The 26,656-nt window shown below is 44.6% G+C and overlaps 1 protein-coding gene across 1 annotated transcript in view; it reads right to left on the reverse strand.

Annotated features, from left to right (window-relative positions):
* LAMC1 (laminin subunit gamma 1) overlaps positions 1-26,656 on the reverse strand; it is an 83,562-nt gene that overhangs the window by 1,202 nt on the left and 55,704 nt on the right. Inside the window, exons 3-27 of the mRNA XM_067300557.1 lie at positions 24,592-24,722; positions 23,264-23,430; positions 20,930-21,118; positions 18,639-18,756; positions 18,426-18,524; positions 18,200-18,336; positions 17,146-17,268; positions 16,866-17,055; positions 16,478-16,590; positions 14,840-15,061; positions 14,564-14,752; positions 12,871-13,116; positions 12,374-12,527; positions 11,758-11,900; positions 10,865-11,043; positions 10,471-10,627; positions 7,660-7,865; positions 7,106-7,185; positions 6,505-6,642; positions 6,156-6,300; positions 2,678-2,827; positions 2,146-2,260; positions 1,333-1,532; positions 907-1,065; positions 276-375 (exon numbers count right to left, since the gene is read on the reverse strand). Of these exons, the coding sequence (XP_067156658.1) occupies positions 276-375; positions 907-1,065; positions 1,333-1,532; positions 2,146-2,260; positions 2,678-2,827; positions 6,156-6,300; positions 6,505-6,642; positions 7,106-7,185; positions 7,660-7,865; positions 10,471-10,627; positions 10,865-11,043; positions 11,758-11,900; positions 12,374-12,527; positions 12,871-13,116; positions 14,564-14,752; positions 14,840-15,061; positions 16,478-16,590; positions 16,866-17,055; positions 17,146-17,268; positions 18,200-18,336; positions 18,426-18,524; positions 18,639-18,756; positions 20,930-21,118; positions 23,264-23,430; positions 24,592-24,722 (3,850 nt within the window). The remainder of the gene's footprint in view (positions 1-275; positions 376-906; positions 1,066-1,332; positions 1,533-2,145; positions 2,261-2,677; positions 2,828-6,155; positions 6,301-6,504; positions 6,643-7,105; positions 7,186-7,659; positions 7,866-10,470; positions 10,628-10,864; positions 11,044-11,757; positions 11,901-12,373; positions 12,528-12,870; positions 13,117-14,563; positions 14,753-14,839; positions 15,062-16,477; positions 16,591-16,865; positions 17,056-17,145; positions 17,269-18,199; positions 18,337-18,425; positions 18,525-18,638; positions 18,757-20,929; positions 21,119-23,263; positions 23,431-24,591; positions 24,723-26,656) is intronic.

A 26,656-nucleotide genomic window follows, 5' to 3' on the forward strand; every position in this document is an offset into this window, starting at 1 on the left:
TATACAGAGCCCAAATTATGGACAAGTGAGCTGAGATCTTCAATAGACCATCCTTGCATTAAAAACCAGGACCAATTGAATGGGTGATACCTTCAGTACCTCAACAACGGTCTTAAAGCTCGCTGTGCAATGTGCAATCTGATTCCTAGCACAACAACTGCAGGGAAGCAATCATGCTAAGCCAGTTGCAGCCACTTTCATGTCAAGCAGCAAGAAAATACTCCAAGGCATGGGTATTCAGAAACTAAGTAAGGGCAGGAGTGCAGCAGCCTTACCTAGCTGATCCAGAAGGTCGTTAATGACAGCAAGCAAGCTATTTACAGAGTTCTTTGCTTTTCTTGCATTGTCTTCTGCCTCCTGGGCAGCCTGCGAGGCCTAAAAGGTAAAAAATATTGACAGCATGATAAACGCAGTAGGGATTATGAAAGCCTTGCCCCTCCTCTTCACATATCTGCCAAATCAGTGACATCTCATACATCCCTGGTTCCTCTCTATGATAATACTCCTGCGCTGAGATCTCTGTCACAGGTCTGGTGAAGACAGACAACTTGCAAATAATGAGTTTTCTATAAGGAGAAATGTGATTCCATGATAGCTGGGCAGGATTTTGCAGAATATCAAGACAGAATCACTGCAGCTACAATCAAGTTTTGGTTCAGAGAAGAGGAAAGTGTTAAGAAAACTGGCTCTCAAAGGCCAGCAGTGAACCTATGCTAACGCTATTAGAGGAACTCCTTTTCTAGTCTCATGCTTTCCATCCCACTTAAAACCTGGAAGAGACAGAATGGTCACTGGAACCAGTGTTGTCTTTGCAAGAGGGCAGCAGGAAGTAAAAAAACTTCATCTTCAGGATGGTAGGGAGACAGCACCTTCTCACTGCTGCAGTCAGCTGCCAGGATCACGTACCATGCCTGCCATCATCATATCCTGATCAGCATCATCCTGTTTCCTCTTCAGCTCTTTTTCTGCATCTTGCAGTTGCTTCATCATGTCATCCACTTCTCTGGCCAGTCCCGTCACATCAGAGAAAGTCTTGTCGGCTTCAGCTTTGGTAGCAGCAGCATTCTACAGCCAACACAGAGGAGAGGATCAAAGAGGGTGGAGAAGGTGCAGAACATGCTTCAACCCTTTTCATCATAATGCATCAATTTCTTATCACGCCACATTTTGCATTCCCTGATGGGATATAAAGTTCAAACACAATGCAACAACAGTAGGCTTCACAACAGCTCAGCAGGAAGAATGTATATGCGCGCACCAGGAATAGAGGAATTTGCCCAATTAAATGCCAACACCTCAGGAGGGCTGATTCCAGAGCTGCAAGTGACTCACCTTCTGAACAGAGCTGGCGATTTTTTCAGCATCACCTGCTTTAACCTTGGCTTCTCGGGCATCAGCAGCAGCATTGCCCAGTGCCAGCTCTGCCTGGCGTGTCTTATTGTTGGCTTCAGCAATGGTCTGGGTAATGGCAGGAATCTTCTTCAGTGCCTCCTCAGCTGCTGTTTTGTTATCGTTCACACGTTTATCAAAATCTGGAAAAGGGCAAAACAATTTCACCACTTGCTTCAGAAGAGGCTTGGGATGCTTCTCTGACAAAGCTACCCAGGCTATGCTACCCTGAAATTAGAGTGAAGGAAAGCAAACTAGGATATGGGAGTGCTGTTACATTTGTTATCTTAATAATTGTCAAGGTAGGATTAATGTCAGCATATATGGAAAGTTCACCATGCAGTAAAGGCAATGATCACGCATGGCATCCTGCAAAAAACCAGCAGCAGTAGCTGCTGAACAGGAAGGCTTGCAGCTCTCCCTATTACATGTCCTCCAATGCTAAATATGGAAGTTGCACAAAAAGTATATTTCTGGTCACTGAAAGGATTTCTGCTTTTTTCTTAAAAAAATTTATATATATATATATATATATATATATATATATATATATATATAAAAATATAAAAAACCAAAAAACCAAAACCAAACCCACACACATAACCTTCCGCACCCTACCCCCAAAAAAAGACACACAAGAAGAAACCATCCAACACTTAACTATTGGCAATAGCATGAGCCATTAGTCAAAATGCCCTACTGGAAAGTGACCTGTCAAACAAACTCAAGGATTCACTGCAAGCGCTTTCCCTTTACCTTTCAGGTTGCTGAGAATGGTATTGGCCTCCTCTAACGTGCCGTTTCCCTTCCGAGCAGCTTCTTCAGCCAGAGCTTTTGCTGCATCAGCTCGAGCCAGGAGCTGATCTGCAGTCTAGAAAGAAGTGACATACATCAACATATTCTTATCCTCTAAGGAATGACCATCTAGGCATATCAAAATGCATCACCTGAACAGCCTGAAACACCAATGCAATACAGAACAGTGCTCATCCTCAAGTTGGTGGCAATACTTCCTCTGAAACCATGCAAGTTTGGCTCCTTTAGGAACACTGCCCTGAATACAAACAAGACAGCACACCTAGCAAACATCCCCAACTCCATAACACAGCCTCAATGCCACTGTTTTTACCAGCTTTTCGCATCTCCTTTCCAGGACCTACTTTTCAATATTCTCATAAGTAATAAGCGGTGCTAAGACTGGATAAGACCGAATCTTTTGTATCTGATCGGTTACTTGCTTTCCTTTGTTTTTTCCAGGGAACAAAAGCCTGCACACAACACAACTGACCTGCTGTTCTGTCTTCCCTTTCTCCAAGAGGTTCTTTACTTCCAGCTCCTTTCCTTTCATGTCTTCTCTCAAGTCCTCATAATCCTTTAGCTTCCTTGCAATTAGCTGATCCAACTCCTCCGCTTCCTTCTTGATCTTATTTGCTTCATTCTGCATATGGAGATCAGAAACAAAGGCAGATTTTCTGAACATTAAGAACATTAAAGAATTTCTGAACAGGTGGCAAACCACTGTGTAGTTTCTCACATTCAAAACAGGCAGCAGCTATTTTAAGTTCCCTTCTCTTATGCCTAGAATAGCAACCCTGCATCATGGATGCCTTCAAAGCCCTGAATACCACCTGGGTCAGTAAAAGGATGGAGGATGGAAGCATCTTGCCATTACAGAGACATGGTGGGATAGCTCGCATGACTGGAGTGCTGTCATGGATGGCTACGTACTTTTTAGGAAAGACAGGCCAGGAAAGCGAGGTGGTGGAGTTGCTCTTTATGTGAGAGAGCAACTGGAATGTATTGAGCTGTGCCTAGGGGTGGATGAAGAGCGAGTCGAGAGCTTATGGGTAAGGATCAAAGGGCAGGCTAATAGAGGTGACACTGTTGTGGGTGTTTACTACAGGCCACCTGATCAGGATGAGGAAGTGGATGAGGCCTTCTACAGACAGCTGGAAGTAGCCTCACAATCCCAGGCCCTGGTTCTCATGGGGGACTTCAACCACCCCGATATCTGCTGGAAAGACAACACAGCTAGGCACAAACAGTCCTGGAGATTCCTGCAGAGCATTGGTGACAACTTCTTGACCCAGGTGGTGGAGGAGCCAACAAGGAGAGGTGTGCTGCTGGACCTCGTACTAACAAACAAAGAAGGACTGGTGGAAGATGTGAAGGTTGGGGGCTGCCTTGGCTGCAGTGACCATGAGATGGTGGAGTTCAGGATCCTGCGAGGAGGAGGCAGGGCACCAAGTAGGATCGCAACCCTGGACTTCAGGAGAGCAAACTTTGTCCTCTTCAGGGACCTACTTGGAGGAATCCCATGGGTGAGGGCCCTGGAAGGAAGGAGTGTTCAAGAGAGTTGGTTAATATTCAAACATCACTTCCTCCAGGCTCAAGAGCGGTGCATCCCTATGAGTAAGAAGTCAAGCAAAGGAGGCAGGAGACCTGCATGGATGAGCAAGGAGCTCCTGGCAAAACTCAACCAGAAGAAGGAAGTATACAGAAAGTGGAAAGGGGGACAGGCCACTTGGGAGGAATATAGGAATGTTGTCAGAGTATGCAGGGATGCGACGAGGAAGGCTAAGGCCCGTTTGGAATTAAATCTGGCTAGAGATGTCAAGGACAACAAGAAGGGCTTCTTCAAATACATCAGCAGCAAGAGGAAGACTAGGGAAAACGTGGGCCCTTTGCTGAATGGGGTGGGTGCCCTGGTGACGAAGGATGCAGAGAAGGCAGAGTTACTGAATGCCTTCTTTGCTTCAGTCTTTACTGCTCAGGCCAGCCCTCAGGAGCCCCAGACCCTGGAGGCAAGAGAGAAAGTCTGGAGAGAGGAAGACTTTCCCTTGGTGGAGGAGGAGTGGGTTAGAGATCATTTAAGCAAACTTGACACCCACAAATCCATGGGCCCTGATGGGATGCACCCACGAGTGCTGAGGGAGCTGGCGGACGTTATTGCTAAGCCACTCTCCATCATCTTTGAAAGGTCATGGAGAACAGGAGAGGTGCCCGAGGACTGGAAGAAAGCCAATGTCACCCCAGTCTTTAAAAAGGGCAAGAAGGAGGACCCAGGGAACTACAGGCCAGTCAGCCTCACCTCCATCCCTGGAAAGGTGATGGAGCAGCTCATCCTGGAAGCCATCTCCACGCATGTGGAGGAAAAGAAGGTGATCAGGAGTAGTCAGCATGGCTTCACCAAGGGGAAATCATGCCTAACCAATCTGATAGCCTTCTATGATGGAATGACTGGCTGGGTAGATGAGGGGAGAGCAGTGGATGTTGTCTACCTAGACTTCAGCAAGGCTTTTGACACTGTCTCCCATAACATCCTCATAGATAAGCTCAGGAAGTGTGGGTTAGATGAGTGGACAGTGAGGTGGATTGAGAACTGGCTGAATGGCAGAGCTCAGAGAGTTGTGCTCAGTGGCACAGAGTCTAGTTGGAGGCCTGTAGCTAGCGGTGTCCCCCAGGGGTCAGTTCTGGGTCCAGTCTTGTTCAACTTCTTCATCAATGACCTGGATGAAGGCACAGAGTGCACCCTCAGCAAGTTTGCTGACGATACAAAACTGGGAGGAGTGGCTGATACGCCAGAGGGCTGTGCTGCCATTCAAAGAGACTTGGACAGGCTGGAGAGGTGGGCAGAGAGGAACCTCATGAAATTCAACAAAGGGAAGTGCAGGGTCCTGCACCTGGGGAGGAATAACCCCATGCAGCAGTACAGGTTGGGGGCTGACCTGCTGGAAAGCAGCTCTGCTGAGAAGGACCTGGGAGTGCTGGTGGACACCAAGTTAAGTATGAGGCAGCAATGTGCCCTTGTGGCCAAGAAGGCCAATGGTATCCTGGGCTGCATCAGAAAGAGTGTTGCCAGCAGGTCGAGGGAAGTGATTCTCCCCCTCTACTCAGCCCTGGTGAGGCCACATCTGGAGTACTGCGTCCAGTTCTGGGCTCCCCAGTACAAGAGGGATGTGGCACTACTGGAGCAAGTCCAGCGAAGGGCCACAAAGATGATTAGGGGACTGGAGCATCTCTCTTATGAGGAAAGGCTGAGAGAGCTTGGCCTGTTTAGCTTGGAGAAGAGAAGGCTGAGAGGAGATCTTATCAATGTGTATAAGTATCTGAAGGGAGGGTGTCGAGAGGATGGGGCCAGACTCTTTTCAGTGGTGCCGAGCGACAGGACGCGAGGCAATGGGCACAAACTGAAACACAGACACTTCCATCTTAACATGAGGAAAAACTTTTTCACTGTGAGGGTGACAGAGCACTGGAACAGGTTGCCCCGAGAGGTGGTGGAGTCTCCTTCTCTGGAGATATTCAAAAGCCGCCTGGATGCAATCCTGTGCAATGTGCTCTAGGTGACCCTGCTTGAGCAGGGGGGTTGGACTAGATGATCTCCAGAGGTCCCTTCCAACCTCAGTGATTCTGTGATTCTGTGATCTTTGTGCATATGAAAATCTACTCTACTGTTGTGAGTAAAGGAGTGGGAACAAATCTGCAGTCTTTAGACGGAACTGAAATTCTTGCACTTCTCAGTTCCAGCCAAGATGTTTGATAAATAACATCTGACTTTGTTTTCCCTCCTTCAGAGACTGGGGGGTGGGTAGGTAGGTAAAAGCTGAAGGACAAAAGCGTGTGTTGTGTGTATACTGACAAAAGTTCCCCAGATGATTCTTAAGCAGAGAAACATTAGCAAAGTACAGACAACATTGTCAGTGACTTAATGCTTGCCATCACTATCTTTGGGACATGCTATGCATCATGCTTCACTCAATTACCTCTAGCCCTGTGGAATCCACAGTAGGCAGACTGGTGAGATTAGCGTAGATCTGCAAGGCCTTGTTCCCAGCTTCCTCTGCTTCTGCAAGCACTTTGTTTGCCTGTTTCTCTAGATCGCGAGAAATGTTTCTTGCTTGATTATACCTAAAAAAAAGAAAAAAGGGGAAAAAAATAAACAAACCACTGATTCTTTTTCTGTAGAACTAAACATACTAACTAGGTAAAGAGGCTAAAACACTGAAAGACAACTCTCATGAAAACCAAAGCATTAATGTTACAAAAGACATCTCAACTCTCTCCTCTATTCTAAACTCTGGAAATAAAACCTGTTTTCTGTTACTGACTCACTTCTGGTTGAGCTCATCAATGTCATTTGCAGTTTGGTTCTCTCCAGCCAGGGTCTTCAACAGCAGTTGATACGCTTCTGTGGAAGTATCATTTGCTGCCTTGGCTATGCGCACAATCTCATCAGCTTCTTGTTTGTGCCTGGTAAACATCACAAAAGAAAAATAATCCCATTAAAATTATCAACTAGCAGTTTCTATTCTCAATTCCAAGATTTTGTTTTCTCCTACTTTTTCCTTTCTTTACCCAGATTTTTGCAGCTAAAATATTTACAACGAGAGATGTTATTTGAGACAGTCTCTGCAACCAAGGACATCACTACTCCAGCAGTGCCCACAGTATCGGCAAGGCACTGCTATGGTTTTACACATCTCTAGTTCAGAGGTCTAGTGTTTGCCCTAATTCTTACTGATGTACAGCTGCACACCCCAGGCCACTACACCTCCTCTACAGCAATGGAATGTCATTAGAAATAATGCCAAAGTTTCCTATTCATCCAAAGAAAATGTGTTTCATATCAAGCAAATCAAATTGCACTTCCCTTTTCCAGGGAAAAACAGGGCCTTAATGTGGGCTATGAATATCACATCTTGCCACAGCCTACCGTTCAGCCAGTTTACGGGCCTCTTCTGCCAGAAGAGTCATGTTGTTAGGGTCACCACTTGATTCCGGCGGTGTAATGGACTGGACGGAAAACAAACAAAAAACCACACCAAGACATTTCTTAACACTGCTCTTTCATCTTTTATTCATCAACAATTTAAATATTCATTGTCATAATCTAAATGTTTAGAGAGGTATCTAACATACTTTTCACTTCTCCATACAATTTGTCTTAGGCCCATGTAGTTGCCACCAGTTACCCCTTACAACCAAATATTTGCTATCTATTTAGGGTTTTTTAACTAGATTTCTTTGAGCAGTGGCTAAGATTAAAAAAAAAGAAAAAAGAAAAAGACCATGCAACCATCTGTCCTCCTCAAACTAATCCTCCATGATCTTGGGTGGGAGAAAACATATTTCCACAGCAAACTTGTTTCAAGAGAGAGCGCACACACATAAACACAAGGAAGCATATGCAGGGAGCACAGAAAACAGGTTTTCTCCCAGAAAGGGAAGACACTATGCTATTGCGTCAGACGTCCCCACCACACTCACCACGTTGTCAGCTGCCATCTTTGCCTTCTCAAGCAGAGTGGAAGCTAATCCGATCAGGTCCTCCGTGTCCTCCACCCGCTGCCGGGCTTGCTCCGCCAGGCTCTCCGTCTCCCGCACCGTGTTCTGGATGTTCTGCAGCCTGCTGAGCTGACTCACTAGTGTGCTGTTGATGTCTTTGAGACGGTCCATGAGGCCCTGATCTACATCTGAAACATATGACAGAAAATGGAGGAAGCAGAGTTGATTACAGCAGGAAGAGAAGTTACAGCAGCAGCTTACCACTGCAGGCAACATGTTGGTAGGTTAATCCCCTATTGAAAGGGGACTAGCAAAATCATTTAATAAGTTGGTCAGCTAGCTTGAGATCAAAGTCATCATCAGAATGTGCACAAAACATAAGAAATGAAAAGTCATTAACTACTAAGAGGACAATCTTGATGGGTGTTTTAACGGACATCAAGACGCTGATGGGGGATTTTGTGCGCAGAATCATGTTTTGCCTCTATCACTAATTAAAAAAAAAAAAAAAAAAAAAAGGCAGAGCTCTCAAGAGGTGTGAGACATCTCCTTTCCTAATTCTCTTTAGCTCTACTCCTACGGGGTAAGCAGAGATGAGAAACAGCAGGCTGTATGTTACCCTCCCCTTTGGGCTACTCCCTCGAGCCACCCACTGCTTCCACAGGCTGCATATAGAGCAGCTACTAGATCTATATAACAGCGAACTTACCACCAACGCCTCCCCAAACCAAAGGGATGAGAAAAGCTGGCAAAATAGAGGACCCAGCCTTGGTTCTTCAGTCTGTAGGACATCTGAGCTGTCAAACTTCCCAAAATTCTAGACCACCAGGTAACTCCCCATAACATTGCCTTAATAATGGAGCCATAAAGCATGAGTCTTATAACCAGAGCAGAAGTACTATTTTTTTTAAGTGTGAAAATTATTAACAGCTGATATACAAGCAGAAGTCTGCATGCCCCCAAAATTAAGATTTTCACAAGCATGATGTCTTGACTTTGCAGCACATCCTATGTGTTGAATGTGAACATTTAACACATTTAAAAAAAACACATTAAAACTACATATCAACTAGGAAAACAAACAGATGCTCCAGGTGCACACAGCTTCCCATTAGTGTAGTTTTTGCATTTAACTTGCCTTTTATTCAGCAAAAAGGTGAAGATTAAAAAATAAAAATAAAAAACAAAAAACCCACCCACAAAATCTGATCCATTCCCTCACCTTTCTACCAATACTACCCTCCTACCCACTATATAAGATATTCTCTAAGCATGGGTGCCAAGCAGGCAGCATAAAGCTACCCTAGCTAAAACTGAGAATTTCCCGAATCATTCACATCAGCGGAAATCTTCCCAAGCAAGTATCTGATGGGCATGAGACCCGGGTGGATGCTAAACGCATGCTTTGTGCTGGCTCAGCCTGTCACCCCGAACTACTCCATACAGCCCTGGCACTCTGAAGCCCCGAACCCACGCAGGGTGAGAGGTACACAGGAGCATGCACCGGCTCTTCAGACACCAAATCCAATCACCCATGACCGATCTGTTCAGCCTCCACTAGTACATGCGGCTGATGCATTTATCCCGTCTGCTCGCCTAGGAGATGAAGTCCTACTCCGGCACACCTGCTTATATTTACATACAGCTTGATCAGCTCCAGCAGTACAGTATAAGCAGGCATGAAGCCATCTGTCCTTCCAAAATACCTGCTAGCAGCAAACCCTACAGTTCAGCTTCCCTGGAAACATGAGCAGCAAGGGCAGGTCAGACCTGATCTCTCTTCCCTACGCCGACCTCCCACAAAGAAGAGTCAGGCTCTCGTTACCACAGTGCTCCACGAGCGGGGATCAGGTTAGCACTAGGATGTAGACCGTGGCTCTGTTCCTCGGGGGACAGCAGAGCTTTTTCCCCGTTTCCCGCAAAGGGGACGGGTTTTTCCGAAGTGGTGTCAAATCAGTGAACAAACTCCCAGAGGAGCAGTGAGCGACCACCTTTTACTGCAAAACCAAAGGAGTCGTCTTCAACTCGCTCTTCTCCAGAACACTTACACATTGAAAAGAAAAAAAAAAAAACCCAAACCCTAACTACAAAACACTTCACGCTACTTAATGCCCTGTTCAGACATCCTATGGTAAAAGGTGACAGCAGAAGAATCTCTCTGAAGCAGTTTAACAAGAAAAATCACTCGTCTTTGCGCTATGATCAGCGGCTGAAATGGATAGCCACAAGGCACCACAATAGCACTTTTCAGAACATTACAAATTATATGGTGGGATAATTAAGCTTGCCAGCAGGTTTTTGAAGTTTTCATTCTGATCACTGATTATATCCCAACAAGAAACGCTTTATCCCAAGATTTCTGAAAAAGTTCATAAGCAGCTTAAGCTGCATTTGTTACTGGTCAAAGCTGCAAAAGCACACAGAGACACATCTGTCTGTGTACTATAAAAGTCTTCAGCTTGCTTATACAATGGTTATACAGAGAATTAGTAAAAAAAAAAACTCCTTTGCATCTGGAGAAGAGGATAACAAAAACCACTGTCCTCTCCATACAGAGATAGAGGCAGATCTTTAGTTTGCTTATATTAGAGACCACTGAGGAGAACATCAAGGGAAAAACACAACCATCATTGTTTCGATAATAATGTGTAATGTCTCAGTGGTATTTGAGATATCTGTCTGTCCTGATGCACAGTACAGGCTTGAAGTAAAAAGCTCTGCATCCTGAGGGAGCAGGAACATCAAGTAAAGAGCTAATTTCATGTCATTCCACATCTGATCGCTTCAACTTACCTTTGCTCTTTTGTGCTTCTTGGAGCAATTCCATAACATCTCTTTCTGCCTGCTTTAATCTCGCTTCAAAGGCCTCATCAGTTACAGTTTCTTCTCCTGTACCAAGATTTGCTATAAGATTTTCTAGCTCCTGCAGCCTCTCTCGCTGTTCTGCCACCTATGTGAGAAGGATGGAGAACAGATATGGGGCAAAGTGCATTAAAGCTTTCTGCTTGCAGCAGGTGTCACTCAGACACTACGAAAAAGTCCCTGTATGAGCAGGTATAGCGTGGACCCACCTCTTACCAGAGTCTGATATCAACAGCGAGAAGTATCAGAATCACATGCTGCTGTTTTCCATCGACTGCGGTGGTAACAGCAGGAGACAAACAAATGCTCGCATTCATGGTCTTACCTTGTCTTTCACTAGTCTGTAACACGCAGGACATTCTTGACAGCCTGGCCATGACCGATTGTAGAAATAGTTCTCTTCACACTGGTCACAGCGGTTCCCCACAAAGCCTTCCTTACACTCGCAGCGACCGTTCTCCCTGCACTGCAGGGAGTGCGAACCTTCAGGATCACAGTCACACGCTGCAGGAGAGTTAAACTTCAGTCAAACCAGAGGAGCTGCAGAAATACCCTAACCTGCAGGTCATTCTGTGTAAAAGCACTGGGACACCGACACAAAGCTGCAGTCTTACTCCTGATCCGCCTGCTTCCACACACAGCGGCACATGCTTTCTAGTTAGACAGGATATTCGTTTCATGTTAGACAGCATTAGCAGTCTTGCTGTTGCCTTTCTATCCATTTAATTGTAACAAGCTGCAATGAATTTTTCTGCTCTTTGAGGGCAATGATATCAGAAATAAGATTTGGACAACATTGGTTTTGTATCACGTTTACAAGCTATTACTCCTCAAGACTGAGTCTCTAAATTAAGGCCATTTCCAGAGTAAACATATAGAAATTTAAGAGCAGAAAACAGGACTGTTCCGGGACAAGATTCAGAGCAAATATTTACACCAAAGAGAAGCAGATACCTAATAAGTCAACGCAATCAGAGTTCTTCCCATCTCTAATTAAAAAAAAACAGAAACAAAAAACTTGTGAATTAACCAAAAGGATAAGCTATTGCACAGAGACCGTACTTCACTGTTCAGGGTGCGGATACAGAAACGCTAACTTGTGTTGCGATGAACAGAGGGGTAGGGAAGCAAGAAAGTACTTTCTCAGAAACAGAGGAAAGGAAAGGCTGGTTGTGCAAAGTCCCTCTCGGCTGCCTCGTTCCAGCACCTCAGACTTACGTTTACAGCCTTCGTGGCCGAATCCAAAGTGGTTGACCTCGCATCTGTCGCAGCGCTGGCCCGTGATGCCGGGCTGGCACTCGCACTGCCCTGTTCGTATGTCACACTGGCCATCGGTGGAACCCAGCGCGTGGCAGTCGCACCTAGGGAAGGGAGCCACACGTCACAGGGCAACGCACGCAGGAGGCAGGTGTGCAGCACCGCTCAAAGAGCCCTCGTGAGCAAAGCCAAAATTTTCCATGCAAAGCAAGCGTCACTCTCCTTGCTCTACTGATGCAGAAGGCAAGGCACAGAGCCTCTGAACTGCACAAGGTCACTTGGTGTCTGAACTAAAAATGGAATCCAAGAGCCCCTGCTACCAACCATCAAGCAATCACATGATACTTTTCTATTTAAAACCCAGATTTAAAGCTATTTATATATTAGGCTTTTTGTACATCCATCATAGCTGTTCCTTAACTCCTGTTCTTCCCCACCCTGAGCAGCATCCATGAGGAGTACCACTAACTTAAGACAAACACTTGTGCAAAAGCATTAAGAGGAAAACATTTCCTGCATCTGCTGAGGGCAGATCCTCCAAACCACGCTCTTTGCCCCAAGCCGAGGCGGACATTACCTCTCACAGCCCCGTCCGCTCTGGAGGTTATAAAAGCCAGGCTCGCAGGCGCTGCAGTCCCTCTCCGTGACGTGCGAGAGGCACTCACACTGCCCAGTCACTTGATTGCAACTTGTCTGCTGATTCACCGTGCCGTAGGGGTTACAATGGCAAGCTGCGAGAAAAGCGATGGGGAAACGCACATAAAATTAGAAGCCCCTTGTGTTGTTAGCACTTGACTAACCAGAATCCCCTAAACAGGCCTCAGAGTATGTGAATCCAAACCCAACTGCAGCCCAGCCCCTACATCGCAATATTTTCGTTTTGATGGCAATAAGTATGCTACAACCACAAGCATTTTAGCCATCTATAACCGCCAAACCGTAACAAACCATTCGTTGTTCCTGATGCACCTGAACACAGCAACAAAACACGACCTTTTTCCTAACACATCGTCGCAAAAAAGCGGCTCTGTGGGACAAAAACAATTCTTAGACTTGAGAGGAAATGGCTCTTACCTCTGCACTTGTCTGCGGGGTTGGGGGCCAAGGGGTTCCCAAAGAAGCCATCTTTGCAGCGGTCACAGTAGAAGCCAGCTGTGTTGTAGATGCACTTCAGGCATTCACCCGTGTGGCGGTTACAGTTGCCCACGGCATTGGGATCGATGTTATCATTGCACTGGCAGAGACGACAAGGCCTCACAGCACCATTTTCACCCAGCGGGTCTCCGAAATAGGCATCATCGCACAATTCGCATCTTTTACCTGAGATATGACAAAGACACATGTTACAGCATAAAGCCCTTTGCGACAGTCTCTCTTGACTCCCTTTACAGCCCTTTCTGAACAGGGAAACTCTTGGGCATATTTCTGTTTTAGCTTTGTGATGGGAACAGAAAGGTGCACAGGACTACAGACGAATTCCTCCCAATATTTAGAGCTGAGACTGCTTTTGCATCGTCAGACTGTGAACTGGAACTTTGGCCATTATGAAATACTTCAGCTCCTCCTTTCCCTCCCTCCCAAGCCTTCCAACCATCCAGAGCAAATCCTATCTGTTGCAATTTGTTGTTAATTTAAAAGTCAAAGCAGGCAGACAGAACTCCACGAGGCGTTACAGCTACTGAAGCCATATTGCTGACAAGATAGCCAAACAATCCCATATGGGAGCCTGACGACCTGCCAAATCCTCCTTGGGCAGGCACCAAAGCATTTAGTTCAGCAGTTTTCTAACTCTGTGCCTCTCCATAATAACTGGTGACCTTCACCCATTCCACCTCTTAAGAGCCTTTTACGGGAGAAGTACGGAAAGCTTATTGAAGATATGACCTTCGCAGGCAAGTTCCCAGGACTCGGCTTTGGTTCACAAAGCAACTGCACACAAGGAAGTTCCCACAAGCTGCTCTGGGGATGACACGCTTTTGTGCCTGATGCAGGACTTGTCCTAAGCACTTAAAGCATTTACAGGTATTCTGTACTTTGGACTCCTTCATGCCAAGCATAAATCCAGCAGAAAAGCCTGGAAGCTGCCAAGCATTTTAAGTCTTATTTGCTGGTTGCAGGCAAAACAAAAGGCTCTTTTTAACAATTCGGGCATTTGCCCAGACTGCATAGTTTATCATTAAGAAAAAAGATCATTCAGTACCTGTTCACACACTTTTCTATGAAACTGTTGCGAGTATGAATTTGGTCTTGTATTTTCTGATCAGTATTCATGAGGCACCGCAGCCTTCTTCCTTTTTCTAGGGAGGACGTTGGCCCTCCCACAGCAAGCACTCCGCAATGCCTGTCAGCCTGGCAAAGGGGAGGCGCATCTTCTATTTTTATTTCAGTCTGAGCCGCCCTCCTAGCTGTTTCAGATATATCCTATTTTCTGTCCTACCCCACCCAGCACCAGACAATGAACAGAGCTGTATTAGAAGTTATCGTGGTTCACATACATAGCACAGAAATTTTCAGACTATGCAAAGAACAAAAAACTTTGTTACCCTTTCCTCCTTGAGAGCAGAGCATAAAGAACACAAGTAACCCTGAGCCTCACACGTGCTAGAAAAATCAGGCTGGGAAAGGGAGAAGCGAGTGGGACTTGAATCAGAAGACACAGCAGCTTTCAGGACCACTCACAGCAGTTCAGAGAAGCAGAACTGGTAGAAGCAGCATTTCCACAGGCCGGAGGGATGTAGAAAAAAGCCCTTCTGAATAAGGAACGCACCTGTAGTACCGGCCGGGCAGTTGGTGCACACAACCTCCCTTGTGCGGGGCACGATGGCACAGCTCGAGCTGCCTGGACACGGACAGGGCTGGCAATCCGAGGCAGTGCCTGCCGTTGCATCTCCGTAATATCCATCGCTGCACTTCTCGCAGTGAGAGCCTGCTGTGTTATCCCTGCAATTGCATGCACCTAGAATAGAGAGGTACAGTCACTGTCTTCATCCAACACGGAGCGGGAAGCAGCCCTGTCATTCCCCGTTCTGCCAACCCTTCTTACCTGTCTCTGGCTCACAGGTCTCACTGTGGCCATTGCAGGTACAAGGCACGCAGGGACTGTACGGCCCGAGGCCGGGCGTCTCTCTCCGGTAACCAGAGGAGCAGCGCTCACAAAACTGCCCCTCATATCCTGCTGGACAGGTGCAGCTCTCCACCCAGGCTGCAGGCGAGCCGGGCCCCGGGCGCGCGCTCGTGATAGTAACATCGTCCAGGTGGCCAGCACCTGGAAGGGATGGAGGCAGGAAATGCTTTGTAACCACACAGGCCCTCATCGCTGTTTCACCTAACACAGCTGAACTGTGTAAGAGACAAACATGTTTGCAGTTGATATGGAAGATCAAGAAGCAAAATTCTCCAAGAAAGTTTAGACAGATAAGAAAAGATGCAATATAGCTTACAAAGGGTAAGGACAGGGCAAGAAAGAACAACAATTCCTTCGCACAAGGGAAGACAGCAAGCAGAGAGAGCAGCTTACCAAAGATGCTCCATAAAATACAGAGGAGGAGGCTGAGAACAGAACGTGTGAGAGTAAGTATTGTCAGTTAAAATGCATTACATTTTGCATGCATACGTTTTCTATTTCCAAATGAAACGCCAAAAATAATGCATGTTTTTTCTAGGGAAGACAGGCTAACTCTCCTGCAATTTTATTACATTTTCTCTGATATAGCTTCTGTACACCGTGCCTCAAGGCAAACTCTTCAGGCCCTTCCCCCCCCCCCAAATGTCCCTTTCTTTGGCATTGCACAGCTACCCTTCCTCCTCCCAGCCCTTCCCCTCGAGCAGAATTGTGTCTGGATGCAAAATAGCTGGTGTTTACATTACCGGAGGATGTTTGTGTCAGTGCAGTTGCTCTAGAGCACCGAACAGAACCTCAGCTCTGCATATTGGTGGCAGCTGCAACACTCAGGAGACAGCTTGCTCCACACACTTCTTCCCCATTTCCTAACCCTACATTCCTCTCCTATAAACAAACTCCACTTAAAATACTCGTAGCTTCCCCGTCTTCCTTAGGTGCAAATTCATTCTTTTGTGTCTACTTATTTTGTTCAGAAAATCCTTCTTCACACAATGTCCATGGACACAGATACTTCTGCCCCTCTTTAGTGCCCGATTTTCATAAATCCTCATTATAGGACAACTTTCAATGAAGTTCTGCACATGCAGTGCTTTCAGGACCTGGTCCTTCCCAATTGTAATGTCAAGAGGCAACAGAGGGGAGACAGCTGTTCCATGTGCAGCAGAAATAGAGATCAAATGTTTTGAAGATTCCCTACATCTCTCCTACCATTTCCTTCAGAACTCTAGATTCTGCATTTCTACGGATCTGGAAGTGACTGGCTATGGAACACAGCAAAGAATCATATCTGCTCCAAAGAGAATTATCAGTAGGTGATGAAAGCTTAGCTGCAAGATTCTCAAAGGTAGCAAATTTTTCCACTCCTCCTCCCCAAAAGGCCCAGAAGAAGTTGTTAGGCAGGAAGGCCAGGTGAAAAGCAACTGGCATGGACTTGGTCAAACAATTTGCTATAGCTATTTATGACCAGGTCCAACAATAAAACAACTCTGAAGCACTGGACAGACAGGTCTCCTCCTCTCCTCTCTCCATAGGTTTGCGATGCTCTACTCAGCAACTTACTTCTCTCACTGTATGTCCCACGAATCTTGATAGAGGTCAAATTGTGAAGCAGCTTCTGGAACTCAAATGCAGTAAGAGTAGGCCTCCACGGGTAATCTGTGGCCTCATGGAGCCTATGGAGAAGAGCCATGCATTATTTTCAAAGCTTTCACCTGCTAACAGCTGTGCCCATTGAAAACAACGGTATGCTATTACAACATACTTTGCATGTGATTATGCAATGCTACTAAATAGCAAGCTTCAAATTAATCTGATAAGACTGCTCTTTTGAGCTAAAATTAATGCTACTTGTTTTCTTAAGAGCTTGGAGGCCAGGGTGTATCACAGGCTAGATTCCAGCTGCTGCAATTCTTCCCTTTCTATCACAGTGCTTGGAAAGTCCTCTCACCTGAAAGCATACGTCAGCATGTTCTCACTGGGGTAGGAGTTGCCCTGAGCAATGAGAGGCACTGACACTCTCAGCCCAGCTCCTTCCAGCACCAGGTCCTCTGCAGAGAGACGAGTGTCCCGTCTGTCAACCCGAAAGGAAAAGGTCAGGTTTTGACCATAACTCAGAACTTGGTTGCCCAAGAACTTGCCTGAAACAGAAGCAAACCCTTGCAATTAGGAGACAGAACTGAAGGGTTACAAACAACAACATTAAAAATCTCACTTCTTGAATGACCTACGTGGTGCAACAAAATACATGGGGAAATAGCTGTCTGAGATAACAGAGATATCCTGGGTCTCTGCACTCCACTGGAGCAAGACTTCCGAGCCATCGCGTTGCTCAGCATGCCACTCATCGTCTCCTGAAAAATCAAACATGCAAAAATCACCACTCTTGGAACATGCATCTTTGCACAGACTACTCACGTCATACTGCACACTGCTTATATAAAACGAATCTGTTTTATACACTGGCACTGACTTTAGAGAGCTTGTACCGCAACTGTGCAAAAGAGCAAGGACAGCAAACATCAACTGTCCAATTTAAGCACATAACTGGAGTGCTCATTTGAACCCTATAAATTTTAAAGACTGTAACAACTACTCTCTTGGAATTTTGATTTCTGCTCTTCTGGAGTTTTGATTTCTAAAGAGCTTAAAAAGGGATGGTAAAACCAGAAAACACCTAGGACTTGATGAAGTTTCTCAACCCTTAGTCGAGAAGTTTCAGCCTTCATAAAAACTGCTTTCCAGCGGAATTTTATTTAAACAGATTTCTTTTCAAGCTACACAGAATTGAAGCATTCTTACATAAGAAAACATAAAACTGACTGCATGGAAAAGAGAATTTTGCTCAGTTTGCAGATCCAGAAATAACTGATGTTTTTATCCAGAGCCATGTAACTCAAAATCTAAAACAATTATAATCCTTCTCAATCATAAATTCCTGATTTGGTTCTAAAATTGAGGAAATGTCCCCTTCCCAGCACTTTTTTTTTTTTCTTAAAGGGTTTACAGCTGCAATACCCCCTTGCAACTGTACTATGTAGACACAATGTGCAATGGATGCCTGAGGTCAAACCCGTGAACTCAATCTTCCCTAAGTGGATAAATATGCTGAAGACCGGGAAGCTCCTCTTAATTTCAATAACTCCTCAGCACTTCTGAAAAAGACATCCTGTACCTGGCTACTCAAAGTTTGAAGTGCTACACAAGGAGAAAGGAACAGAAGGCTTTTGCTTATAACATGAGTCTACAGCCCAGTTTAAGATACAAAGGAAGGCTCAATTTTACCAAACTGGAAGTTGGAAGTGATGCTGTAGATACTGTAGCCAATGGCATTGGTGCAGACGGAAGAGTGTCCAAAACAGAAGCAGGGAGTACAGCCTCTTGGATTTGACGGATCCAGATTGAAAAATCCAGGTTTGCATCTGGAGATGTAAAGGAAAAAAGTTCATTTCCAGGCTGCTGCCTGCATGTTTCTCAGTCTTCAAACAAAGCCATAGGAAGAGAAACTCACCTCTCACAGTTGAATCCTTCAACATTGTCCTTGCAAGTACATCGTCCTGTTTCAATGTTGCAGTCATCTGTGCTGCCGGCAGGATTGCAAGAACAGGGCCTGAAAAAGACAGGAGAAAAGACAATTCATTAAGAACCACACAGAAAACTTACAGGAAGAAAGTTTCTCCTTTAGAGCCTAGTTTCTTTGTCCCAGAGCAGCAGTCCCTCTTACCTGCACCCGGCCTCAGAGAGGGAGTGAAATCCTGGCTGGCACCGGTCACATTTATCACCCATCACTCCAGGCTTGCAGCTGCATCGGCCGTAGCCATCACACTGCGTGCTGAGGGAGCCTGTGGGGAAAGGAAGAACAGGCACCTTAACAGAGCCACGGGACTCTACTAGCCTGTCATTTTTCAGCTTTATGAAAAGGGCAAGGCACGCAGGAAGAGAAAGTCTGAAATGTAGCTTCAAGGTTACAAATAACCACTTACCTAAAGACTATTCTATTTCACATAAAGCCCTGTAGATATTTTCCCCTAACAGTTCTGGAGAGATGAATCATATCACAGGATGGTTGAGGCTGGAAGGGACCTTTACAGATCACCCAGTCCAACCCCCCTGCTCAAGCAGGGTCACCTGGAGCAGGCTGCCTAGGACCATGTCCAGACAGCTTTTGAATATATCCAAGGATGGAGACTCCACAAGCTCTCTGGGAAGCCTGTTCATGTCTAGTCTTCCACGGTGAAATTATTTAGTTTTAAGTATTCTTACCAACTACCCTTTTTATATATAAATAGAACTTTAACTTTTAATTGCATTCTCTTCCTTATTCCTGTTTTGTTCTATTACCTTTGCATGTCTTCTAGTTCCCCCCCCAACATACCCTTTCTGAGACCATCTTCTGTAGGTCCCTTGTGTTCTCCATACTCACCGTCTCCCATTTGCCAGTGGGTATTCTGATCCCTCCCTTTCATACTCCAATTTTCTCCCTTGATTTCCATGTTGGATTTAAAGACTAAACAGTCTCCTCTGAGGGAGAGGCTGTGTGTTCCGCTATTAATCCTAATAAGCTCTATGGCAAAACTCTAATTTTTGGCAGGGCATTTTCCTCTAAAGTAGTATTCTATTCAAGTGGACTTGCACAAAAAAAAAAAAAAAAGAAAAAAAAGAAAAAAAGAAAAGAAAAGAAAAGAAGCAAGTTTATTTAATCCATGGCAGATAGAATGTTTTCTCCCAGGCACTGATTCAGCTAGCAGCCCAGAAATTGGCAGCACTGCAAGAGTTAATTACCAAGAGAAAAGCATATTAAAATACAGGAATAGGTTTTTTTTTTCCACTTCAGTCCACTTAAAAGATTACAGCAAAGTGAAAAGTTATAAGAGGATTAGGGCAGACAGTATTATTATGACAGAAGAACTCACAAAACCTTTACCATATACAGACAAAGTTCAAATCCCCTTTGCTGTCCAACTTATGATTATTTAGGAAAAAACAGTACTCCGATAAAAATATCAACTTAAACCAACCCATGAGCTTCAAATACACACTGGATACCAGTGTGCCACAGGTTACAAGCTGATGTTTAAGTTATAAAGCCCTTTGAAATTTGCCCCTAAATACCTGAGAAATCTTCTCTCCTCCTTTGCCTCTTCCCACCCACTTTCCTGACCGCCTCAGCTGACACCAACAGTCAGCACAAATGCATCTTAAAATAAGGTCCAACGAGAGAATCCGGGAAAGTGGACAGAGGAAGAAAGAGGCCTTTCTTGGTCAAAAACTTCACAACTGTAGAACTCCCTTCCCAAATTAGATAGGAGATATATTATGCCAGACCTCTCAGTGGCTGCTTTTAGGGCATGCTGCAAGCAATTATTTATTCCAGTTACTCTATTTTGGAAACTCACATCATATCTTACTGTTACCCTTTTGCATGCTTCATTCTTATTTGTTGCGAGACTGATGTAGTTATGGGATCACTCTATACAAGTCAAGTGCTTCCCTTGACTACAAAAGACTTGTTCTAATGCCAGATTTTTTAAAGGAATTTAAGCTACACATTCTGACTTGACTTTGGTTCCCCCCTCCCTTCTCTTTTAAAGTTTCACTGGTTTATATTTATGTTCTTAGATACAAAGTAGGAAAGACTGATGCTGCTGTAGTTCACTACAGTTCTTTAGTACAAACCATTTCCAGAAACATGCACTCATGTCATCTCGTTTACTGAGAGTTTAAATAAGATCTCCAGTGTTGCGTGTGTCTGGGTAACAGATACGCAGGGTGAAAAACCTATTCCAGAACACATCTGAAGTAGTAAATGCTGCAGAGGTAAACTATCTGCCTCATGAACTTCATTTTACTCACCCGCAGCAGACTTTGGGATAACTATAACCAAAATACAATCCAATAAACGTTTCGGGGGGGGGGGGGTCCTACACCGTAGTTTCAAGTCAGTTGCATAACAGAGAAGGGCTATTTTTTGTGCATGGAAGTTTAAAAGCAGAAAATTTTGCTATTACTGCTTACCCACTGGATTGCAATTACACGGCAGACATCCCTCCTCACTTCCAACGCGATAGAAGTTTTCCCTGCACCTTTCACAGTTGGCCCCGTCAGTGTTATGCAGGCAGCCTACGCAGTGACCACCGTGGCCTGTTGAGCGGTACAGCTCAGGGTCGAAGTAACACTCCTGCGACCTCCCATTGCAGTTACAGGCTGTGGGGAGGGAAAAAAACATACACAGCTACTGTCAGTTTACAGCATATGAAGTTCTCCTACCCCTGACAATCACAAAACCTATTAGACAAACTTCAGCCATAAGTTGTACAGGACTTGGCATAAGAACATCTGACTATTCTGAGAGTGACACCCAGAACCCCTTAAGGCATCTGTGCAAGGAGGGAAAAGGGAAAAGACACATGGCTTCACGGTGGTTGGATGTGAAGAGGAGGGAGCACTTCCAATGATGAGATAGGCTCGAACAACGAAGCCAGTCTACATAACCTCCTCCTGCCGTGCCGATCAGCAGCACAGCTTCAAGCGTTTCAACTCCTTTCCTCCACAAGGCAAGGGGAGCAAGCCTGGTGACACCAGTTTTCCTGGAGACCACCGACAGGTACGTCAGGAAGAAAACCAGCATTTTCTGCTCTGCTCCTCTGCCAGTGGGGGTGTGGTTTCCAGCCTTCCCACCGCCCTCCCACACAGTAACGCTCATCTCGGTCATGCAAACACGTATGAGAAGATAACGGTGAGAGGTGCCTCCCTGCCGCATGTTGTGAGAAAAGTCTCTCCTCTGAACACAGACAGACTACAAATTCCTGCTGTCTAGGAAGCAGGAGAGAACAAGACACAGGTTTCACTGGTCTGTCAAGTGAAGCCACGGGCCTTGACCAGACAGCTGGGACCTATCAGTACACATAAAGGTCAGACAGGAAGAAAACTCTGTCTGAAAAAGCTTCCCTGTAAAGTAAACTACCAGGAGTTGTGGTCTGTAACACAAGATCAAGCAAAAAAACCTGGCGTTCAGTTGTAGATATATGCATTCAAAGCCCAGAACTGTTGCAATAGTCTCAAAATTACATGAAATAATTGTAAAAAGCAATAATCTCAAGTGCAAGAGGAAGTCTCTGGATACTGGATCAGCTTTTTAAAAGAACAATCATACCACAGCATATCAAATTCAATTTTTTTTCCTATGGGTCCTATAAAGGACAAGTCCATATATTTCTATTGCACATCTCTTTCCTAAGGCTTGCTCCCTTCCTTCTCTAGGAAGGAGACACCCCTACTTAGAGGTCTATGAAAAAGCTCCATCAGGAGAGGAACGGAATTACTAGCAACCCCATGAAATATCTTTGCTGATAAGCACCAGAACTTGTGCTTCGGTTTTATCTTTTGCCTAGGTCTCCAGTTTGCCACCTTATAACCTGTAGCAAGTTGAGTGCGTGTGCTCTGGACGCCCTATGACATACTTGTATGAAACTGCAGAGGTCTGAGTGCATTACCCACGTGGTATGTTCCAGCCCCACATTTATAGATCTAACGTTACGTTTCCAGGAATCAGGCTACCCTTTGCCTTCAGCAGAAGTCAACAGTCCGTATCATTTATTAAGAATTAAAGGCACCTTTTCCCTGGTCTTCCTAGAAGATAGCGCATAAGTCTGTTAGCACAGACATCATGGTGAACCGTTAAGAGCGTCACACACCTTCCAAGCGTCTACAGACCAGAACCCCCATGACAAACCCAAAACAATACTCCTAGAAATATCTGGATGTGCTCAGAACAGCAAATAATGAAATGGACTTTACTCTCTTTTCACATCAGATTATACTCTGAGGCAAAAACCTGAGTTCATTGAGAGTGCCTTATTTGTGCAGTTCCCTCAGGAGGATCTGTATGCCTCCCATTACGCAGTAACAGAAACAGCCTATCTGCAATCACTAGCTTCATCACCGAACAAGACACACACACTATTCAAATGACAGATAAAATATACCATCTGGTTATTTCAGTTATAGCTCTGCCTCAAAGGAAGACTTTTGTCCTCTTCCTCTGACAGTGTGGACAGATCTTTGATAGAAATTATTACGTTATTCAAACTCATACTTAAGGCATTCCATAACTTGACATGTGTCCAGATGCTGTGAGGGGGTTTAAAGGAGTCTTCGTGACTTGGGAGCACAAATCCTACAGTTGGTCTATTGAATATGTACTCCCAAGTCACTGGGAAAATTGCATTCAACACACTTAACACTTGCTAACTGCAGCTGAGACTTAAAACAATGCAGGGTTGGCTTTTGGATGTCAGAGGCAGGGGAACAAATCCGTGAGAGATTTTCCTGTCAAACGTGGTCACGTACGCAAACACTCATTGGCGCTCTCTGCTGTTGCTCTCCTCCATGGACGATCATTGAAGAAAGGAAGACACTTTTCACAGTCCTCCCCAAACGTGTTGTGTTTGCAGTTGCACGCCAGCTTCCCAAACTCATTCCTCACGCACTCACTTGCGTGACCGTTACATTTGCATCTGTTTAACAGAAGAAAGGAAGAGTCGTTTAAACTCCAGAGATCCAGGTCATTCGCAGAGCAATCCAGAAAAGAAGAAAGCTCAGACCTGAAGATACGACACATGGAAACAAAGCAAATTTGAAGGTAAAAAATGATAATGCAACCGCTATGAAACCAATAGGTTTAACATGATGAAGGCAGGCCTCTGAAAGTGCAAGAAGGTTAATCCCCAACTCCTCTAGAGTTAAGTGTCACTATAACAGCAGAGTAAGCCGAGCACGAGAAGCAAAAATTTTGTTGGCTTTAGACTAGCATATTCTCCACAGCTTATCTCTCATGAGAGTCCAGGAAAAGATACACATGTTGGCTTTGTGCTGCTGTCATAAGAAATTAAATAGCCCAGTTAAATCCTCCCTCCCCTGGCAAAACAGGTAAGGGCCACAACCCATTTCAAAGCACGAGTCACACTGGGAAAACCAAAGGGGTCGAGATAGATAAGTATGGGCACTGGACCACCACAGACTGGTAGTGCACAAAATGCAAAGCCTCAAATTGTCGAATCCCCGTCTCAGGGCCAATCTCTCCAAACAGTCTGAAACACTGCATCGGTCTCAACTTTGTTTATAAAAACAATTTATTGCCAAACAAATTAAGATTAAAAAAATTCTACGAGATACTTTGGCAAAAGGAACGGAGAAGAGAGAACCACAGTATTGCACAATACTTCAGATCTTCATAGGAGATACTTGCCAAAATACAAGTAAAGCAGGGAATCTGAGGTTTTCAACTATTATTCTAGGCTACGGATATAGGTAGGGAACAATTGTTAACAATATGTTAAATGCATACCAAAAAAAAAAAACAACCCACACAAGATGTTGGTTATAAAAAAGTTGGGTTTTTTTGGTTTGCTTTGTATTCTTGTCACTCACCCCCATCTTTTAGTGTTTGATACAATCAAGGAAAAAATATTCAGTCTCTGCCTACCCTACAATTTATAGCCCCAAGAGGTTATACACAATAAAGAGTATTTACAAGCTTCATAAGAAGCAGAACAGTATCTAGGACAATCACTAAGGACCACAGCCTAATAGTACCACATCAGTATAATCAAAATCTTTAAAGCGTCACAGTAATCCTGACTGAAATGTTTAAATACAGAGGTTTATTGTTTACTCACCTACCACCCACAGCAAAATCAGAAATCGCATAGTAGTAGGACTTGAGAACTTTTGGGTCATTGAAAACTTCATCTCCAAATGTGTTCAAACGATTGAGGCTCACTCTAATATCAGTAGCTGTCACCCATTCCTAAAGTAGATAGAAATCCCATCAGATTAAACATCAGAAATACCCCTCAAGTACACATTAGTATTATATGTGAATACAACTGCCAGTTAAGTTATGCCAGTAGCTATTCAATCAACAAGTTCCTAGCTAATAATTTTCACCTCTGTACCCTGATCTCGCACATCCTGCCCCAAGAAGCCTCACATCTTATCCCCTTGGTTCAGCTGTGTCTTCCAGCCTCAACACCTCTCTCTGCACACTCTCACCAATGCCTCTTCAGGCCCTGACTGCTCTCAGCTGAGAAGCAGCGGGTAATGTCTCCAGCAAAGAGCGAGGTACAGGTAATTCCACAAGGTGGCTAATTTCACCTATCTAATTAACTGCAGTTCCCTTGCAAAGCTGTACAACGAGAATGGAAAAAGCTTTAGGGTACACTCAACCTTGGACACACACCTCCAGACACAAAGACCTAGACAGACAGATGGATGAAGGTGGGAGAGGCTGAGGAAGAAAAACAGACAGGCAGACCCGACTCACGACACAAGAGCTTTTCACAATATTTACATAGTATCTTCACCACAGTATCCTATCCTTCTCCAACAACAGCCAACAAATGCAGCCTGTTCCCATCCACTGATTGCCATTAGCATCTCCTTGTTAGCATTACAGTCTTTGCAACACAATTTTCTTTCAAATTCCATAAAGAAGGATATGGGAAAAATGTCCACATATGTACCACTGCACTGCAACTGTGTCACTCCTTCACTTGTGTAATAAGAATATTTGTTCAATTACAGACATTGGCATAAATGTATGGAAATGCTGAGAAAAAAAAAAATGTTTACTTAATTTCTGAAAAGGAATGCCAGATGTTCATACATCTATCAGGCAAACTAGTGGTCAGGTCTTAATTCCTTACACAGGGAAGTTAATCACAAAATTATTCACCATATCACTAACTTAAAATCTTCCCACTCATCTTAATGACCAGATCCTGTTCTCTGCAAGGTCTAGCTACAGGAACAAGGTTGCCAAACTGGTTCTTTTTCATTTCAAGATTCTTCTCTTTCCCATTCCTCTTAATTTTCGTTCGTGTAACCAATCCTCAGATTTTGCTTTTCTGCCTACTGGCTGACAATCACAGAGACAGACAATCCCAAAACCTTTTGGGTGTTCACACCTCAGTGGGCTCTATACTACTTTAAGACAAAAAGGAAGAGAGGCTGATGTGAGGGTATGCTGACTGCAGTTCCCAAAGGAAGGAGGTGAGCTTGACGGAGAAAATTCCACTATTTTAGTTCTTTGTTACAGTAAAATCTGGAGAAGTCATCAAGCAGCATAGAGAAAATGGTGAGCAAACTGGATACACTGCTGCTCCTGCTACGCTCCATACCACCACCCAACTAGCACTGTGAATGTTAACAAACAAAAAACAAACAGAAAAAAAAAAGCCCCAACCCCATCCCCAAACCACTAGTAAAAGAAACTAAATAGATAAAAAAACAAGACCTGCCCCTCATATAAAAGTGCAAGTCAAAGTTTCAAATAACCTTTGATTTGTTTAGAAGAATCTCACATTTCTTAAACTTTTGTGCTAAAAACACACACACAGATACATCAAATATCCATTTGATGTAGGCTTTCTCTTCCCCTGCCCTTATGTCTGAAACAATAATAAAAGGCCCACAGCTCTCTTCTAAGCTGACAGAGGCAGGCATCCATTTTCTAAAGATTTCCACGGTACATACTGACAAGTCATCCTTGCTGCCACTGATTTTGTTTTGTACAGTAAGTTTACTTACAACAGAGTAAAGAGTACAACTCTTCCTTCAAAAGCACTTCTTTGGCTTGCCCATACCGACTTACCTGCACAACGGCCGTTCAGTACGTGTTAAGGGCTACAGAACAGCCCGCAGTGAGCACAAGGCTCCTATCCACAATGACCGAGTACAAAG

The sequence above is a fragment of the Apteryx mantelli genome, chromosome 8, assembly GCF_036417845.1.
Source record: "Apteryx mantelli isolate bAptMan1 chromosome 8, bAptMan1.hap1, whole genome shotgun sequence".
Classification (NCBI taxonomy): domain Eukaryota; kingdom Metazoa; phylum Chordata; class Aves; order Apterygiformes; family Apterygidae; genus Apteryx; species Apteryx mantelli.